The 19910-nt window shown below is 39.1% G+C and overlaps 1 protein-coding gene across 1 annotated transcript in view; it reads right to left on the bottom strand.

The window, feature by feature from the left end:
* Klhl7 (kelch like family member 7) overlaps positions 1 to 19910 on the bottom strand; it is a 50821-nt gene that overhangs the window by 5694 nt on the left and 25217 nt on the right. The window contains exons 5-8 of the mRNA XM_021190548.1: positions 16595 to 16770; positions 13271 to 13445; positions 10417 to 10559; positions 1650 to 1890 (exon numbers count right to left, since the gene is read on the bottom strand). Coding sequence (XP_021046207.1) covers positions 1650 to 1890; positions 10417 to 10559; positions 13271 to 13445; positions 16595 to 16770 — 735 coding nt within the window. The remainder of the gene's footprint in view (positions 1 to 1649; positions 1891 to 10416; positions 10560 to 13270; positions 13446 to 16594; positions 16771 to 19910) is intronic.

Below are 19910 nucleotides of genomic sequence, written 5' to 3'. Positions count from 1 at the left end.
AGGGTTTCTCTGTATAGCCCTGGCTGTCCTGGAACTCACTCTGTAGACCAGGGTGGCCTCGAACTCAGAAATCCGCCTGCCTCTGCCTCCCAAGTGCTAGGATTAAAGGCGTGTGCCACCATGCCCGGCTTCTGGCTGGTACTTTTTAAACAAATGTTTAAACTTGGAAAATAGTATTTAGCAGATATTAAAAATATACTATTTAAGGGGCTGGATAGATGGCTTAATAATTAAGAGCACAGTCTACTGTTGCAGAAGACTTGGGTTCAGTTACTCTTTTCTGAGACGAATGCTTTTTAAAATCATCATAGTCAATGAACCAGAATCTTAGCCTCACCTAACGTCTGTGCCACACCCTCCAAGCAGAACCATTCTTCAGTTAAACAGTTGATGAATGACTTCATGGACAGACCATCTTAATACATACATCATTTCTTAAATGAATGTAACCTGTTCCCTGTGGGCTGAGAATGGTGACCCTCACTCAAGCCAAATAGCTTTGACCATAGCAGGTTATCTGTATCCAAATAATTGTGCCTACAATTCATTCCTTGGTGCAGCAGAACTGTCAACTCTTAGCTTAGCTACTATGGAGGTAAAATCCTTTGGTGATGTGAGGGACATTGAAGTACAGCCTTATTACAATGAACTCCAATGTCTAAAAATTGTTCTTATTCTGGGTTTATACCACAGTAAGAGCCAGTATTTTAAAGCTTTACTAAAAACAAAACAAATGAACAAACAAACAAAAAGACTTTATCTATTTATGTTTATTTAATAACATTTCCACCATTTTTATGATTGGTATAAAATATATTGTGTTGAATATAATAAAAAAAAATTAGTTCAATTAAAACATAAATAAAATAAATTAAAAAAATAAAGTTCTCAAATCAAACTGCAAAAAAAAAAAAAATAGTTTTTTTTTTTTTTTTTTAAAGGAGTAGAACTCTCAGCTCCTTCTCCAGCACCATGTCTGCCTGCAGGCTGCCGTGCTTCCCACCATGATGGCAATGGACAGCCTCTGAGCCTGTAAGCCAGCCCCAATTAAATGTTTTCCTTTTTAAGAACTGCCTTGGTTATGGTGTCTCTTCCAGCAGTGGAAACCCTAGCCAAAACATCCTCCAAATAACATGTTCTAAATGGGTCAGTGAATAAATAAAATTCTAAAACTTTCAAAGGAAATAACATCACCTACTCAAAACAACAAGTAAAAACTCAAACATTGTCAACCATCAGTTCACCATAATAAAAAACAATTTATCTAGAAAAACGGCATTATAATTTTTTATTATTTTAAATTCTGTGTATGGGTATATGAATATACATGCAGGTGTCCAGGGGCCAGAGGTACTGAATGCCTTGCAGAGCTGGAGTTACAGGTGGTTGTAAGACCATCTAATGTCCTCTGGAACAGCAGTACAAGGTTTTCATCATTGAGCCATCTCTCCAGCCCCAGTGCTGCACTCTTGTCAATAACTTAAAGGACAAAGGAAAACTTATAAGGAAACAGGCTCTAAAATGTTAACAGACATACACCTAAATTACTGAAGTATTGGGACAAACTTTCCCAATTTTTGAAAACTATGAATGTCAAGAAACTTGGATTAAAATACTTCTGTTAAACAAAAATATCAACAGGGTCTTACCTACTTCTGAACCTCCAGATGTATAAATTTTGCCTTCTGCAGCACAGGCAGCAAGGCTGTCTCGAGGTGTTGGAGGGCCCAGTTTGGAATACCAGCTATCCTTTACAACATTGTAGCAATCCATTCGCTTTATGGGGAAAAGCTGAGAACCTCCCAAAATGTACACTACATTGTCCCAAAACACACAAGCTGCATCTCTTCGTTTTTCAAAGGGGCAGCGAATGTCTGTCCAACTGTAATCCTGAAAGGAAGGGCAAGAAGCTTTCAGAAAGACAAAGCATAAAGGACAACGTGCACATAAAGAGAATACCAAAAGAATGGCTTTTTGTTTCCTAGACTGCACATCTATTACCCATTTCTCCAGTGTTGGCCAGCTGAGGTGGAGACATGGCTCGATGCCATGGCTTTGAGACAGACACGTATGTCTGGGCAGACTACTACTACCCTGCCTTCTCAGTCATTAAAGCTTGAAGATAGTAACTCTAAAATAAATAAAACCATTGCTATCTGAAAAGTACTTTTTGATTGTTTTTAATTATGTGTATGTGTTTGTGTCTGTATGTGGGTATGTGCATGTGAGTGCAGACTCTTTAAACAATATTGTGTGCTTCAAGTAGCTGTTTTCTGCAATGATTACAAGCACCAACCAGCTCCTTAAAACCAACCAATTCCTTAAATCTGTTTCCTATATTCATTCCCTCTCTCTCCTTTACCTTTTCTTTCATTTTCTTTCCCTTTCCCTTTTTCTTCCTTTCTTCGTTCCTTCCTTCCATTCATTTTCATTCATTCATTCATTCATTTATTTTCCTTTTTTTCCCCTTCAAGACAGGGTTTCTTTACATAGCCCTGACTGTCCTAGAACTCTCTCTGTAGACTAGGTGGCCCTTGAACTCAGAGATCCACCTGCCTCTGCCTCCCTAAGTGCTGGGATTAAAGGCGTACACACCACTGCCCATCAAAAGATGCCTATGTTTGTTCGTTTGTTTTATATGTGATTTTTCTTCTATCTTATTATTACCACTCCAATTATAACAAGAACAATCAGCTTGAAACCTATTTAATCATGCATAAAACAAACTTACCCACCAATTAGCAGGCCAGACATGAAAAATAATTGTTGAATAGAAATTTAACTTATACTCAAAGTTCCATGATTTCAAAATAATGATTAACTCAATATCAAATAAGATACAGGAAGAGCTGGGCGTGGTGGTGCACGCCTTTAATCCCAGCACTTGGGAGGCAGAGGCAGGTGAATTTCTGAGTTCGAGGCCAGCCTGGTCTACAGAGTGAGTTTCAGGATAGCCAGTACTATGCAGAGAAACCCTGTCTTGAAAAACCAAAAAGACACACAGGAAGAACAAGAATGAGAGGAGCTAACACGTTACTTAGGTGATGAGTAACCACCACTTTGGCATACTGAGGAGGAGGGTAAGCAAGTCTCTGTTTACATTGAAACTACTATAATGTTATGCTTTTTATTCGAAAAGAGATTGAAGGTGGTGTCCTGAATACAATTCTGTATCATTTTTGACTCTAAATTCTCAATTTCATTGTAATAAAGCCTTACTGGAAGATGGCGACATATTCTAGTGTGTATACTGGCTACATCTGCTTTCACTCAACTGGCAGCTGCAAAACAAACTAGACTTAACCACCTAGTGTGTCCCTCTGTCCCTTCATCAGCTCTGCTCCTGGCCAGGTAACTAGCTGATCTCTAGCCAATCCTCACCCTTTCTTATCCAGTGACATCTTTGCAGGATGTTTGTTTCCCTTTTCAGCATATATCAAATGTTGACCACAATGGGGCTCATTGTGTCATTTTCTCACGTGCCTATAAAGTTCTTGATTATGTCTATGTCCCCAATTACTCGTCTTCTCTTCCCATTTCCTTTGGGTACTTTTCTAATTTCATGTCATTAAAAAAAGAAGAATTGGGGGGCTGGTGAGATGGCTCAGTGGGTAAGAGCACCCGACTGCTCTTCCGAAGGTCCGGAGTTCAAATCCCAGCAACCACATGGTGGCTCATAACCATCCATAACAAGATCTGACTCCCTCTTCTGGAGTGTCTGAAGACAGCTACAGTGTACTTACATATAATAAATAAATAAATCTAAAAAAAAAAAAAAAAAAAAAAAAAAAAAAAAAAAAAAAAAAAAAAAAAAAAAAAAAAAAAAAAAAAAAAAAAACCTTCTAAAAAAAAAAAAAAAAAAAAAAAAAAAAGAAGAATCCACACATAAGAAAACATGATACTTGTCTAAGTCTGGTTTACCATTTTCTATGTTTTGTGGCATCCAAGGATGCTTCTATCCACCTACCATGTGTATGCATGGGGAAGTCCCTAAAGGTATTGTAGAATCAAAAATACTTTCAAGACCACCCAGTCTCCCCCCTCCCCCACAAGGGACTTTCCAAACTATACTAGCAGGCCAGGTGCAGAGCCAGATAAGAAAGCTGGCCCACTAAACAATGCTGAGAAAAACCATAAGGGCACGCAGAGTGAGGGATCAGGCCAAAGGTAGTCACCCTATGCAAACCAACCAATGCCTGAAAGGGTTACTTGCTACACCAATTAGAATAAGCCAGCTAGCCCTGTTGGCTAAATCTGCCCCTTACAAGGTATAAAAAGTGTGTTCTTTGTTCGTTCGGGGGTCTCTCCTCTTTCCTGTGTGTTGGGGTGGGGGGCTCCCAACGCCTTGGAGCAATAAACCTCTTGCAGTTTGCAGCGATCTCGGTCTCTGAGGTCTTTGTGAGTGAGAGTCTTTCGGTGAACTCCAACAGTATACCATACTGACACTGTGTTCCTACTGCTTTCCAAGATAGCTAAAAAAAACCAATCAAGAGCAGGCGACAGAGCCAGCGATTCCCAGTCTCGCTGAGTAAGGCACTCCCTATAAAAATACCAAGTTGGTGTTTATATCTTGTAAGCATCTGTTGTGTCAGATTTTCATTAGATTAGAATATACCCTAAGAATTTCTATTCTGCTCTGAACTCCTAGGAAAACATTTGCAGGGACTTTAAACTCTTAGTGATACACATTTAAAGAAAACAACAACAACAGATAAAAAACAAACAAACAAACAAGAAAAAACAACAAGGTAACATGTAAGTTACCTCATCTATTGCACAAACCCACCAGAGCAGAGAAATACAAACTCAGCCAAGGTCTCACCACTCTGCACGTAAGTTACTGAAAGCTATGTGGGAAACACTCTAAAACTGTAAGGTATCAGTGACTATCCTTCTATGAGCTTCAACTAAAGTCAGGCTGAAAAGACTGGTCACTTGTTCTTTGAAATGATCTCCAACACCTGCTAGTCTTCAAATTAAAAATAACCACTCTGGGGGTGGGGCTGGGGAATTGGCTTAGTGGTTAACAGCACATACTTCTCGAGTTAGTGTGCCAGCACCAAGGTCAGGTGGCTCACAGCTGCTTGTAACTTCAGTTCCAGGGTATCTGTGATGGCTATTCTTGATGATCAACTTGACTACATTTACAATTATAAAAAGTGGCTGGATATACCTGTGAGGAATTTTTTCTTAATTAAAAAACGTAAAGTGGGAAAGCCCACTTTTAATCCAGATCCTATGAGGTTGGAAGATCTACCTTTCTATCTGGGCCACACCTTCTGTGGGTAGCCCATAAGAAGAACACAGAACAAGGGCACTTGGTCTCTTTGCCTGTTTGCTCTTGCTGCCGTGTCCATTCCTTCACTGGCTGTAGAGTCTACTTCTTCAGGATTCTGGTGTATACTGAAGACAGCTGAAATAACCAGCCTCATGGACTGAACAACTACATCCTTGGACCTTCCACTGTTAAACAGCCACTATTGGGATGGCTAGAGTACAGCTTGTAAGCCATTCTAATATATCCCCTTTACACACACTTAAACACACGCACACACAGGCACACGCACACATGCTCCCACTCTATCAGTTCTGTTCCTCTAGAGCAGCAGTTCCCAACCTGTGGGCCAATATACATTTTAGGGGGTGTCTATCGAATGGCCCTTTCACAGGGGTCGCCTAAGACCATCAGAAAACACAGATACTTACATTATAATTCATAACAGCAAAGTCACAGTTATGAAGTAGCAGTGAAAATGTATTCATGGTTGGAGGTCACCACAACATGTATATAAAGGGTTGTATGTATATTGGGAAGGTTGAGAACCAGTGCTTTAGAGAACCCTGAACAATACAGCTTTTGGGATCAGGAGTGTGGCAACCCTAATACAGTATATGATACCCTCTTTTGACCACCTTGGGCAACTAGACTCATGGGGACTCTTACTCCCCATAGACAAATGCTCATACTCCTAATTAAACATAAATATTAACATGTTTTGTGGGGTCTTCCTACATTACAAATTTAAGAATGAAAATAACTTTAAAGGTAGCAATATAATTCAGAGATAAAGACGTCTAAATTGACAACCTGAATTTAATTCTACAGACCTATAAGTTATACTGTTTCTCAAGAAACTTCCTTTTTTTTTTTGAATCAAGATCTTGCTAAGTTGTAGAGTCACACTAAAACTCTTTATTTTTCCCCCGAGACAGGGTTTCTTTGTATAGCCCTGGATGTCCTGGAACTCACTCTGTAGACCAGGCTGGCCTCGAACTCAGAAATCCGCCTGTCTCTGCCTCCCAAGTGCTGGGATTAAAGGTGTGCACCACCACGCCTGGCCACAGTCAAACTCTTGATCTCAAGTGATTCTCCACCTCAGCCTCCTGAGCAATGGGCCTATAGGCACATACCACTATGCCTGGATCTCATTCTCGTTAACATATTTCAGGATAGTGAATTTTAATTGTTATTGTACACTTCAGACACTATGTTTAATAACTGTTAGTTACTATTAGCTACAAATAGTATTGCTATGGTTTCCATTTTTCAGAAGGTAATTTGTGTCCTTTGTAAGCATTTCTACTACGAATGCAAAACTGCTCATTTCAGCTACTGTCTTGTGCCTTAAATTCAGCCTATTTAAAAAGGCCTGCTTCAATGTCCTTGGCTATGCTTGTGAATATAAATGGAGAAGAGGGAGAGATGACTTTTGTTTTGTTTTGTTTTGTTTTTTTAAATATGCACATGGTTCAGCATCTCTGGGAAGTTGATCTCATTCCTATAATCTGCCACCCCAAGTAGCATACTGAGAAAGTGATCTGATGTCCCCTCGTGATAAATGGAGATAATACAGTTGAAGAAAGATGTTTTGGGCTTGTAAGCTCATAAGTAAGAACGTTGGGCATAGCTTAGCGAAGGAACCAGTTCTAACTTAGGCCATGTAGGGAAAGGGGATTATTTACCATTCTCTGAAAGTTAGAGGAACATGTAGCTTTCATGTCATCAAAAAAATGGACAAAGGCAGTAAAGTCACACTTAGGCAGGTAACTATGGGCCCAGAAAAGTAATTCAGTATATTTAATGAGTATTTTGTTGCAAAGGTATGTGCTTAGGTGCTGAGAAGACAGGCAAACTAGAAAGGGTGTGGACAGCACATGTAAGTTTTCACACCAGCCACGCGTGTGTACACAACTGAAACACCATGCATGTATAAGCATGACATCCTGCCTTCCTTGGTCCTAGTCAGTCTTTCTTGCCACAGATTACACATTTTTAAGAGCAAAGCTCCTTTCCTTTGGCAGGCTTTACTGATTCCCTTCTGAGTCATGGCCATGCACAAGTCCGGATGGGAAACTGAGCATTCCATTCTACCCTACCCCGTGTAACTGTGCAGCTGCAGGGAAGGCAACTATGCCCATCTGCTTATACACTGTTGATGGCTAGCTACCTTCTACAGCAACACAACTGAGTAGCTGTGGCAGCGAAGAGAACAGTTGGCAAGGATGAAACTAATTTCCTTTGCTCTTTTTATAGAAGTCTGCTAAGCCCCTGGTCTATAGCGGGTTGGTGTATGCAGGACAGATTAATGCCCCAGCTCCTCCTACATATTAAGATATAGGATATACCTAGATGTTTCTTTGACTCCAGAGCACAAGAGCCCTCTAATAAGTGGAACAGGCCATGGCAGTGTGGCCCAGCAGATGCTTCCTTCCTATGGCTTCCGGAATGTCCCAATATGACCACAGTACACAGTCAGAATTCTGGAGCACATTAAAGCCAACTATTTTTAGGTATCAGTCTTCTGGTTCTACAGTTTGTTCAAACAGAGAGTAAATGTTTGACACTAGGTAACCAATCATATCATTAACCCATATTCATAGCTATATGATCTAACCACAAAACTAAGATGGCACCAAACAACACAAGACTGGATTTATGGAAGTTTCAAATATACAAGATACCCAAACAGGCTAAGCACAAATCTTACCCAGCAGCCCTTTGTCTGATGTACTGCATTTCCCATCAACTAGGAACCACTGCCTACATGGACATATTCCCTATCAGCTAGTAAACTTGAGAGACTTTGCCAATATTGAGCAGCTAAGGCAGTATATAGCCCTTCTAGAAATTGTCCAAGTATTTTTTTTTAAGATTTATTTATTTATTATATGTAAGTATACTGTGTACTCTTCAGACACTCCAGAAGAGGGAGTCAGATCTTGTTATGGGTGGTTGTGAGCCACCATGTGGCTGCTGGGATTTGAACTCCGGACCTTCGGAAGAGCAGTTAGGTGCTCTTACCCACTGAGCCATCTCACCAGCCCCCCAAGTATTCTTATTTGGCAGGATTTTAAATAGCTTTAGTGTTCACTGTCTTTTAAAAAGGAGTAAGACTGGGTGGTGATGGGCTCATACCTTTGATCCCAACCCACTGGAGGCAGAGGCAGGAGGATCTCTCTAAGTTCAAGGCCAGCCTGGTCTAGAGAGTGAGTTCCAGGAAAGGCAAAGTCACATGCAGAAACCCTGACTCTAAAACAAAAACCAAAAAAGAGTGTATATGTGTATGTACACATGTGTGTATTACAATACACTTGTGTAGGTAAGTTCACATGTTATCAGTGTGTCTATAACTGTGGAAGGTCGAGGACAACCTTGGGTGTCATTTTTAGGACCACCTCCTTTGAGACAGTTTTCCAATGGTCTGAAGCACATCAATCCTGCTGACCATCAAGCCTCGGGACTCTCCTGTCTCAGTCCCCACAGTACTGAGATTATAAACTAGTCCTATCATGCCCAGCATTGTCATGGAGGATTGGGGTATTAAGTGTTCACAACAACACTTTAGTGACTGAGCCATCTGCCCATTTTAGATATTTGGGGGCAGGGTGTCAAAGATCAGGGTTTTTTTTGTTTGTTTTGTTTTCTGTCTTTTGTTTTGTTTTAAATCAATTTTGGGATACTGTTAATGGTTTACTATGATGGACAGAAACTTAAAAAGGACAAAGAATGCAAAACTGTTGACAAAGACAGGTGGTGCTCAAAGGACATACAAATGTGTGCACCCCATGAATTGTTATCAGAGTATTCATAACTACAAAGCCAGTCTGTTGTGCACAAACCTGCACCTATGTCTTCCCATTCCAGTCAGCCTGAGCCACGTCTAATGAGTGTGAGGACGACTGAGAGGCTGCCTAAGCCAGGAGTATATGTTACAGTTCCCTAAGTCAACTCTAAGTCCTGATTTGCTACTGTAATTTAGAGGACCAGTTGGGTACCCAATAATACTGGGTGGGATTCATTCACTCATGAAGAGACCATTCTTGCCTTCACGTAATTGGTACTTAGTACAGACTTGAACTGTCCATTCCATGTCTTGGCATCTCCATGCCTTTATAAATACCTTGTATATCAACACTACATTATTTCATGGATGTTTTTAAAAAAATCCCAATGTCAATAGGATGCTTTGGTCTCAAGTACTAATCATCAATTTTTTTAAAAAAAATTATTTATTTATTTATTACATATAAGTACACCATAGCTGTCTTCAGACACCCCAGAAGAGGGCATCAGCTCTCGTTAAGGATGGTTGTGAGCCACCATGTGGTTGCTGGGATTTGAACTCAGGACCTTCGGAAGAGCAGTCAGTGCTCTTATCCTCTGAGCCATCTCTTCAGCCCCCTAATCATCAATTTTTAAAAAGGGATTAAAAATAGAGATAACTTGTTATGTGTGGATTCAGCATGAGTTATGAATAGCATTTTACAAGTTTTGAGTGTTATCTTTTAGGACTTTGGTACATTCTCTGCCCTAGCAATGCATGCAGTATCAGAAAAATATGGCATTTCCCCATGCCATACCCCTATACAGAACAAAGACACAAGAAGAATATGAGTGGGCCCTCTCAAGGCTAGAACTAAACATCTACATAGTTTAAGAATTGTGTCCCTAGACCTGTAACTTACACTCTGCTTCTCCAATTGGCATTAAATGTACTGGAAAGCAGACTAAAAGTGTTCATTGTTTCTAGATTGTGGGATAAAGATATCTATCTTTGTTTTTTTGTGACTACATTTTTTTTTTTTTTTTTGGAATTTTCTAGAATGACAATGTGTGTTATAATTACTCAAGAAAGAAAACGTACCTAGCCTAAGAAGCTGAGTTTCCCTAACAATAATCATCTTATGAGAAACCAAGGACATCATAATGAGTGCATAGACTTGCCAACAAAGATTGAGCTTTGTTTTTTTTTCTGCAGGGGTTCCTTTTAAAGTACTCCAGAGTACTTTTGAAATCCAGTCCTCAATTTCCTTACCCTATAAAACAACAACCAATGACTACTTACTATGTAAGAGATGTCAGGGTCTATATGTGCTTAGTTCCTTCAAAATGAAAGCTATTACCAACTTAGTTACCTTTGGGTTAAAATATCTACAGGACTGTGGTTGGGAGCCTCCAAACAGAGCTATGCGGTAATCATGTTTCTTTCTTCTAGGCCGTGTGCCCCCTGCAAGTTCTTCTCGATCCTCAGGAGACAGTAGATGGTACCTCATTCCACCTGTACAAAAATACATAGTAACACTTCAAGAGCTTCAGGTACTGCCCAGTCAACGCTTTTCCCCCTGCCCTGTAACTTAAAAGTTATTTTTTGATCTCTCCAGTGTTCTAAAAAGAAAGGGGGAAAGAGGCAGAATGTCTAAGAATCCTCATAAATTTATGATCTTCAGAAATCAATACTACTAAGACTATGTCACCCACTTACTACATACCAATGAATTCTCTGGTTCCTTAAGAGTAGTTGCCAAAATAAAAATGACTGAAATCTAGATCCCTTAAACCTAGTGACTTTAATTTTTTTCATGAAATAAGATTCACTATATGTAATGGTGAAGCTGCCATTTAACTAGTAAGCCTCTTGAATCCCTTACTACTGAGATTACAAAAGTATGCCACTATTATCAGTTCTGTATAAAGTGCACATTAGAATCACATAAGAAATCTCTATTTATATCTGGTTCCTATCACAGACCAATTAAAATCTCTAGTGGAGGCACTGGGAATTTGCTGTGTTAAAGGGACCCATCTTTCCATTCAAATGTAGTACAAATAATACCATCTTCAGAACCTGGAACTTTGTTAGAAAGGCTGTCTCCCACAATCTAAAGCCTAACAAAAGATCATGTATTTACTAAAACCCTAAGTTAACCCAGATGTGCATAATACTTTGAGAAGGACTATCTTAGATGAAGTACAACAAGGATTCACAACTATTGCGGATCTTCCTTACTGAGGTCAAGAGTCACATACTCTAAAACTACTTAAGCAGTGTGGGGAAAACACACACTGTCTAATATTACCTATCAATATTAGACAATACAGGGAAAACTATATTCTCTACCTCATATATTCTTCTCAACACAACCTGAAGTGAGTTTTAAAAAAACTCATAAAAGCAGCAAAGGAAAAGTGATAAGCTATGCAAATGTTTATTATATAAAACAAAATTGCAAAGTTATCCTATTAGTAAGATTAAGTTCAGCAACTTTACAAAAGAGTAGGCTAAATGCCTAGACACTGTTTGCTGAAAAACAAAACAATTTTTCAACATATACAAGATACCTGACTACTCTTTACCACTTGAAATTAAACAGCTTAACACAGGGCTACGAATCCTCAAACTAAGATGCCTGTCCCTCCACACATCTGTCTGTCTGACTTGTAAGGACTTGCTCTTAACTCACTTGCAGGGCTACATACTCAAGAAGATCTAACAATAAAAATAAAAGGCAAGAACACTCGAAGAAAATACAGACAACACAGGCAACACAGGTATGCTCAAAGGCATTAACTGACTACATGAGAACAGTGTGCACTGCATTCATTAACTGACTACATGAGAACAGTGTGCACTGCATTCATTAACTGACTACATGAGAACAGTGTGCACTGCATTCATTAAATGACTACATGAGAACAGTGTGCACTGCATTCATTAACTGACTACATGAGAACAGTATGCACTGCATTCATTAAATAAGTCAACGTACATTTAGACTCATAAAATTAAAAATAGCTGAAATATAAGGTTTAAAAAGAAAAATTAAGGTAAACTCTCAGAAGGGGACCAAAATGGAGACAGAACTAGAAAAGACAAAGAAAGTTGAGCTGTTCAATGGCTAAAGAACCATAGTCTTAGTAATAAAGAACTTAGAAGTCAAAGGCTAACAAGAGAATATGCTCAACCTGACTTAAAAAAAAATATATATATATATACATACATTACTACAAATTTCAAAATACCAGGATTAAATAAAACAACGTACCAATCTAATGAGATTAAAACAAAAACAAACCCTAAGAAACCAACTGGCCCTAGGACTCTCAAGACTATTACAGTCTGTAGATAATGGAACGGTGCCTTCAAATATCTAACCACAGACTGTTTTCAGCATGTGTAGTTTAACTAGCTTCAATGTTTTATAGTGAAATAAACATGAGACTTAGCAAGTCTCCAAGCACTTATCAACTATCAGGAACCCTTTAGAAGACATGTTCCATCATCAAACAGAATTAAGAAAGGGGAGTCAAGTATGGTAGGGCACACCAGCAATCTTAGCTCTCAGGAAAGGCAGGAGGATTTTGAATTTCAGGCTAGCCTGGGCTTCACACTGAGAAAGCTTGTCTCAAACAAAAACAAAACACACAGAGAGGAAAACCTTGCACTCAGAAGAGAACAGGTTTATGAAATATTCCAGGAAAAGTCCCAGGACAAGAACTGTACGTCAGGCTCAGCCTAGAGGACAAGCAGTAGCGGAAGGAAGAGGCAGAAGGAAAGCACTGAAAGGAATGTTTTAAAGAAATAAAAAGCAATGCATTAACTATGGCATTTATGAAAGCATATAGGGCTTCCAGGTTAGTCAGGAGGAAAAAAAGACATGAGCATATTATTAGCTTCAGGCAAATAAAGAAAGCCTGCTTAAGAAAAAGAAATGTCAAGATGGGATGCTGCCTGACTAAATAAAAAGGAAACACTGAACAAAACAGGAAAGCTGCTGAGGCTAAGATTCAAGACATATCTTCACTCTCTCTCACTCTAACATAAGGGCTGAGGCCAACCCTTTCCAGGGACAGAAAACCCTAAGGGATTATTTCCACAAGAAGAAGACAAAATCTTGAATGTTTTCCCAGACTAGTGAGCACTGGAAAAAGTTTTTAGTCCATGCAAAATGGCCATGTAGTCCATATAGAAATGGTATAACGGGAACTTACTTATCACCATTTTAAGGCATTCAGGATTATCTTGAATAAGTGGTTCAGCTTGTACTGTTTTACTTAGGAAATTCTTCGATATAAGAGGAAACCTGACTTTAGCAAGGATATCAACCATGAATGGCTGGCGGTTAGGCTCATCATATTTCAACCACCTCACGGCAGCGTCATAAACCTAAGGGGAACAAAGAAAACAGCAGAGGTCTGAGGTGGAAGCAGCATTCCAAACATCTACTTTCATGTTCACAGAGAAAAGGAACAATTACTTATGCTCAGTATTTTGTCCACATACTTGTTTGCATTCCTCCATACCCTACTATATCTCAAACACTTTATACGCTGCTTTAGTTTATTTGAATTTGCTATAACACATACAGTGATGGAAAGAATGTTAAAATTGTGATTAAAAAAAAAAAGACTTATGGGTTTGGACAGATGGCTCAGCTGTTAAGAGCATGCCCTGCTCCTCTAGAGGGCCTGAGTCTGGTTCCTAGTGCCCATGTCAGACAAGGAACATTGGTCTCTAACTCTAGCTCTAGAGGATCCAATGCTTCTGACTTCTAAGGGCACTTGTACATATGTAATTGGACATGTAATTAAAATAATAAAATTAAATTCTCAGAGAAGACTTATCTTTATTTATGTCTATGTATGTATGTGTCTCCATGTATTTGTTGGTGGGTACCTACAGAGGCCAGAAGAGGTTATATTTCTTGCAGCTGGAATTACAGGCAGTTGTGACCCATCTGGTACAGCTGCTGGGAACTGAACTCAGGTCCTTGGCAGAGCAGCAAGTGCTTTAACCACTGAGCCAGCCATCTCTCCAGTCCCCAAAATTGTGTGTGGGTGTTTTTAAAACAACAAGCCATAGCTTCCTTTTCAAAGAAGACACATGACACTCAAAGAAGTTTACTGGCTGGTGATAGTTCCAACATACGCTCAGGACCAGGAACACAAGCTTCCCAAGATGGCTTCCATTCCAGAAGACATGAAAGTTACTTATCTTAACCTTGTATGTCTACAGTGTGACTCAACAAATTTACCTGCTTTAGGAAATTTAAGATATGCAAATTCTTTATTAATAAAATGCAGGATATTTATAAGAATTGCTGTAGCATTCATTTAACTGCACCGAACAATTTCAAGTTCCTTAATTAATTTATAAGTCATAAAACAGCATCAACAACTTACTTTATATACATACTCATCTACTATACTCATATACATGTATTCAGGCTACTCATTAAACATGTTTGAGCTTGTTAATAAATTATGGGAAATGGAATTTTAAAGAAAGGCTTTTTATTTTATAACAGGTTTAGACTGCTTTTTGGACTTTTGGCTAAGATCAAGTGCAGAACAGATTCAGATTTAGTATTCTCTGTACCTAGTCACTATAGTATGAAGCATCTGTCATAACCAATAAGTTAATACTCCTAGATGAATACTGTAGTATTTTTATATTTCTTTAATGTTTATCTGGCATTTTTTCCTTCCTAAGATTCTGTAAAGGAAACCATATAATATTCAATTAAGAAGTCATCTAAAGAATTTTTCTAGAATGTTGCAACTTCTCAGACTTTCCTTCTTTCTGACAACCTTAACAGTTCTGAATTCTAGTCAGGGAAACTTTCCAATCTCAGATTGCTTGATGTCTTGAGCATTAACCTAGTATTAGGTTTCTGGAGAGGGCGGCCATAATGATCAGCTTAGGGTTCCTAGTGCTGTTTTATACCATGATGAAAAGCAACTTGGAGAGAGCAGGGTTTATGATGGGTCATACTCCATCTGAGGGAAGTCAGGATAGGAATTCAAGGCAGGAACCTGGAATCAGGAACTGAAGCAGAGGCCATGAGCTACTCTTCTTGCTGGCTTGTTTAGTTTGCTTTCTCATATACACAAGGACCACCTGCCCAGGAGTTGCACTGCCCACCATGGGCTGGACCCTCCCATATCAATCATTAATCAAAAAAATGGACAGCCAGGGCTACACAGAGAAACCCTGTCTCGAAAAACCAAAAAAAAAAAAAAAGAAAAGAAAAGAAAAGGACCCACAGACTTGCCACTGGTCAGTCTTATAGAAACATTTTCTTAAGTAAGATTCCCTCTTTCTATATATGTGTAGGTTTGTGTCAAGTTGATAAAAATCAGCCAGAACAGTGATGCTTTGCTATTTCATTCCATCAAGGGAGGATGTACTCACGATGACCTCAGTGATGTCCCATCAAGGGAGCAAGTACTCACTATGACCTCAGTGATGTCTGATCAAGGGAGCATGTACTCACTATGACCTCACTGATATTCCATCAAGCAAGCATGTACTCACTATGGCCTCAGTGATGACCACCAGTAGACCGTGTCTGTCAGGTTTTCCAGTATAAAGTCACTTTTGCTTCACCTGAATACAAGCTAGTTAATTGAAGAGAGAACTGATATTTTTATCTTTGTTTTGTTTCTTTTGACACAGGATCACATTACATTGTAACTGGTTTCAACATCTTGGGCTCAAGTAACTCTTTTTCTTTAGTCTCTAACCAACTGAACTTTAGGCACACTCCTGTGCCTGACTTATAGAAGTGAGCTTCCTTTTTCTTATTATCTGATCAAGTCCTCCAACTGGAAAATCTATGTTATGAACAACATAGAGCAAAATAACATGGGTTAAATAAAAATAGCAACTCAAAACCTGTGATCTTATCTCAGTACACTTACTTCCTATTGCAGCTGTAACAAATCAGTACAGACTTAGTGACCAAAAACAAAGGAGGATGTGGGGCTAAAATACAAGGACTGAGTGAGTCTACATATTAAAGTTACACAACCTGCTCCTAAATAACTTTGGCCAATTTACACATCCAACACTTAAACTGATGGTTCTAGAGAAGAAAATGCAAATCAAGAGATGCTGGGCCAAACAAGATGCCAGTAGGGCTACCTGGAGGCTACACAGTACAACATTAATTTACATAGTAAATATTTATTTACATTTCAAGTCTCTTCTGACCTACCTGCACTTTGGACCTACCCACCCTCTCATCCTCATCTTGGTCACATCTTCAAAGTTCCCACCAACATGTAAGCTTACAAGTTCAGGAAATCTTTTTGGGGAGGCTAACATGGCTCCTGATAAGTTTTATCTCTGCCATGATATCTGTCTTTCAAATAGTATTGACCCTTCCAATGAAAAAGGCTTTGTGATGATGTATTTATTATAAACAAGACATTCTCTCTGATTTCAAGACTATTTGTCATATATTAAAGCACCAGGCACAAAGATCTGTTAAGGAGCTTACTAGGAAACATCTAAGAAGACACTTCAGTTACCTGGTCCTCTGCTCTAACAGTCAGGGTGTCCTGGCTGAGAAGATGTGTCACTCGCTTGACATCAAGCTGTAGGAACTCATCGGTTTTGTAAACCTCAGTGAAATGCTGATGAATGAAGTCGTCAGCTGTAGCTTTCAGTTCAGGACAGTCCAGACACTCTGCAAGCACACTTATACCTACACACAGAGAAAAGACAAGACACTGCTTTCAGGTAAAACACATTCCCAGGACTTGAGAGGATAATGCTAGAACACAATCTCAAACTTAAGGCCCATCTGGACTACAGAGTAAAACCCCAATTTTAAAAATCAAAACAAAACAGTACTATGTGTTTTAGGGGATGCAGGGGAGGAAAGAAAGCAAGGCTTAGGAAAAACTTAAGTGGATCTCAAAAACTAGCTCCTTTTTGTTCCAATAATTTGTCTATTTTTGTGGCAATTTGAGGCTGTCTTATGTTTGACAATAATAAGAGTATCGTTTTTTTTCCAAACTCTTCTCAGGTATTGTTAAACATCTTCTTTCACAAATAAATTTAAAACTAAAGTATTCATTTTACTTTTAAAAAAATGGGATGATTTTTATTAGGATTGCACTAAACTTTGGATTGTTTTTTGGGGATAGCTGACTTCTGCAACATAAACAAAGAGTTCCATGTGAGAACTTGGCATTGGCTGGAAAACAGCTCATCAAGTAAAGGTGCTTGTCTCCAGGCCTGATACCCATCCCTGAGACCCATGTGGAGGAAAGAAATCAACTCCTGTAAGTTGTCTCCTGGTAATGGGCACACCAATCCACAACACATCCAATTAACAAACGAACTTGACAGTTCAATTTTATCCCACTGTAAATGATTTATGACAGCTTTTTTTTTACACTCTCCAATATTAATACAGCTTTTATCCTGTATAAGCTTTGCATATTTTTTATTCAGCATTTCCCCAATTTTTCTACTTTGCTTTAGAAGGAGTTTATATTCTACATAAGAAGGCCAAGTACAGTGTCTGCAAGCCAACTTTAGTCAGTCCTCAATCTGACGGAGTACCACCTTGCCAGGGTTAATTAGTGTTTATTAAAATGTTATGAGCTGAGTTGTTATTTTGTTTTTGTAGCCCTGGGTGGCTGGAACTTGACAGACTGGTCTCAAGTCAAAGTGATCTGACTGCCTCTGCCTCCCAAGTGCTGGGATTAAAGGCGCCATGTCTGGCCAGCACAGAGCTTTGATGTTTTCATAATTCCACCCATCACTACAAACCAATCTGCTAAGGTAGTTGGTATCTTTCATCTCTTCTGTATAAATGAACTGACTTGTTCCCATGGCATTCTGAACATTCATGGGAAAAAGCATATTACTTCTCTATATATTTGGTCATACCAGTGAGACGACTAGATTTGGCCTGTGGTTTATGGTTTAATTACTAACTTGTTTGTGACTGAGTTCTCAATATGTAGTCTAGATTTGCCTTAAACACATAATCCTTTTGCCTCAGCTTCTTGGGCACTAGGATTACAGCCATGTGCCACCATAATAAGCTAAAACCTTTTCTCTTGCTTAAAAATATGTCAGATACTGCAATTGCGGAACTATTGCTATGACTTTAAATATGTTCATATTTTAGCTCATTAGTAATCTTTGACAGTGAAATAATTGAAGAATGGAATTTCTGAGTAAATCTATTACTAATAAACTTTAGAGGATAGTTTCAGGTTTATCCTAAACTTCTTATCATCACTCACATTAATTAATCTTCTCTATTATTACCATTTAAAAAAAGATTTTTACTGTATATGTGTGTGTTGCCTGTGTATGTCTGTATACCATATGCAAGTAGTGTCTACAAAGGCCAAAAGAGGGTGTTAGACCTTAAGAACTGGAGTTAGACAGTTTTGAGCCACCACATGGGTGCTGGGAAACTGAACACAAGTCTTCTGCAAGTACAACAAGTGCCCTTAACCACCGAGCCATCTCTCTGGCCCCCATTATCATCACCTTAGATTGGAGAAGGGAGGAATTCTTGTAAAAAAGATATTCATTGCTGAATTTGAAATCATTTTACACTAAAAACAATAATGGTTCTAAGGGAAATGGGAGTTTTATACACATTTATATACACACATTCTTTGTTCAAAGCTGGCATTATGCTAATCCTATTTCTGGGAACCTTATTTACTGACATCAAATGTAAATAATGAAAGTTAATCTCAACTTTTGTTGCTCACTAGCATTAACTGATGAAGACATCCCACCCGGAATCTTCCCAGGCTTCCTGGTTCTGAAGACAGTTTGGTCTTGTCTCCTGCCTTCCCAGCTACAGATCTGATCCTGGTACTACTCTCTGAGCTTTCCTTTTTAACCAGGCTTTCACAGTTTTCTAATTAGCTATTGTCTTTCTGACCACATATAGAGCCTGCCTCCTTTTTATTATTATTATTTTATTAGGTATTTACTTCATTTACATTTCAAATGCTATCCCGAATGACCCCTATACCCTCCCCCCCACCCTGCTTCCCTGCCCACTCACTCCCACTTCTTGGCCCTGGTGTTCCCCTGTATGGGGCATATAAAGTTTGCAAGACCAAGGGGCCTCTCTTCCCAACGATGGCTGACTAGGCCATCTTCTGCTACATATGCAGCTATAGACACGAGTCTGAGGGTACTGGTTAGTTCATATTGTTGTTCCACCTATAGGGTTGCAGCCCCCTTCAGTTCATTGGGTAATTTCTCTAGCTCCTCCATTGTAGTTTCTTGTGTTCTGTCCTATAGATGACTGTGGGCATCCATTTCTGTATTTGCCAGGCACTGGCATAGCCTCACAAGGATAGCTATATCAGTGTCCTTTCAGCAAGATCTTGCTGGCATATGCAATAGTGTCTGCGTTTGGTGGCTGATTAGGGGATGGACCCCAGGGTGAGGCAGTCTCTGGATGGTCCATCCTTTTGTCTTAGCTCCAAACTTTGTCTCTGTAACTTCTTTCATGGATATTTTATTGGCTATTTAGGGGAGGAATGAAGTATCCATGTGTTGGTCTTCCTTCTTGATTTTCTTGTGTTTTGGGGATTGTACCTTGGGTACTCTAGGTTTCTGGGCTAATATCCACTAATCAGTGAGTACATATCATGTGAGTTCTTTTGTGATTGGGTTACCTCACTCAGGATGATATCCTCCAGATACATCCATTTGCCTAAGAATTTCATAAATTCATTGTTTTTAACAGCTGAGTAGTACTCTATTGTGTAAATGTACCACATTTTCTGTATCCATTTCTCCATTGAGGGACATCTGGGTTCTTTCCAGCTTCTGGCTGTTATAAATAGGGCA

Source organism: Mus pahari, chromosome 2 (genome assembly GCF_900095145.1).
Source record: "Mus pahari chromosome 2, PAHARI_EIJ_v1.1, whole genome shotgun sequence".
In the NCBI taxonomy this organism is placed as follows: Eukaryota; Metazoa; Chordata; class Mammalia; order Rodentia; family Muridae; genus Mus; species Mus pahari.
Note: the sequence above shows the minus strand (reverse complement) of the source record. Positions and strands in the feature narration are given on the sequence as shown.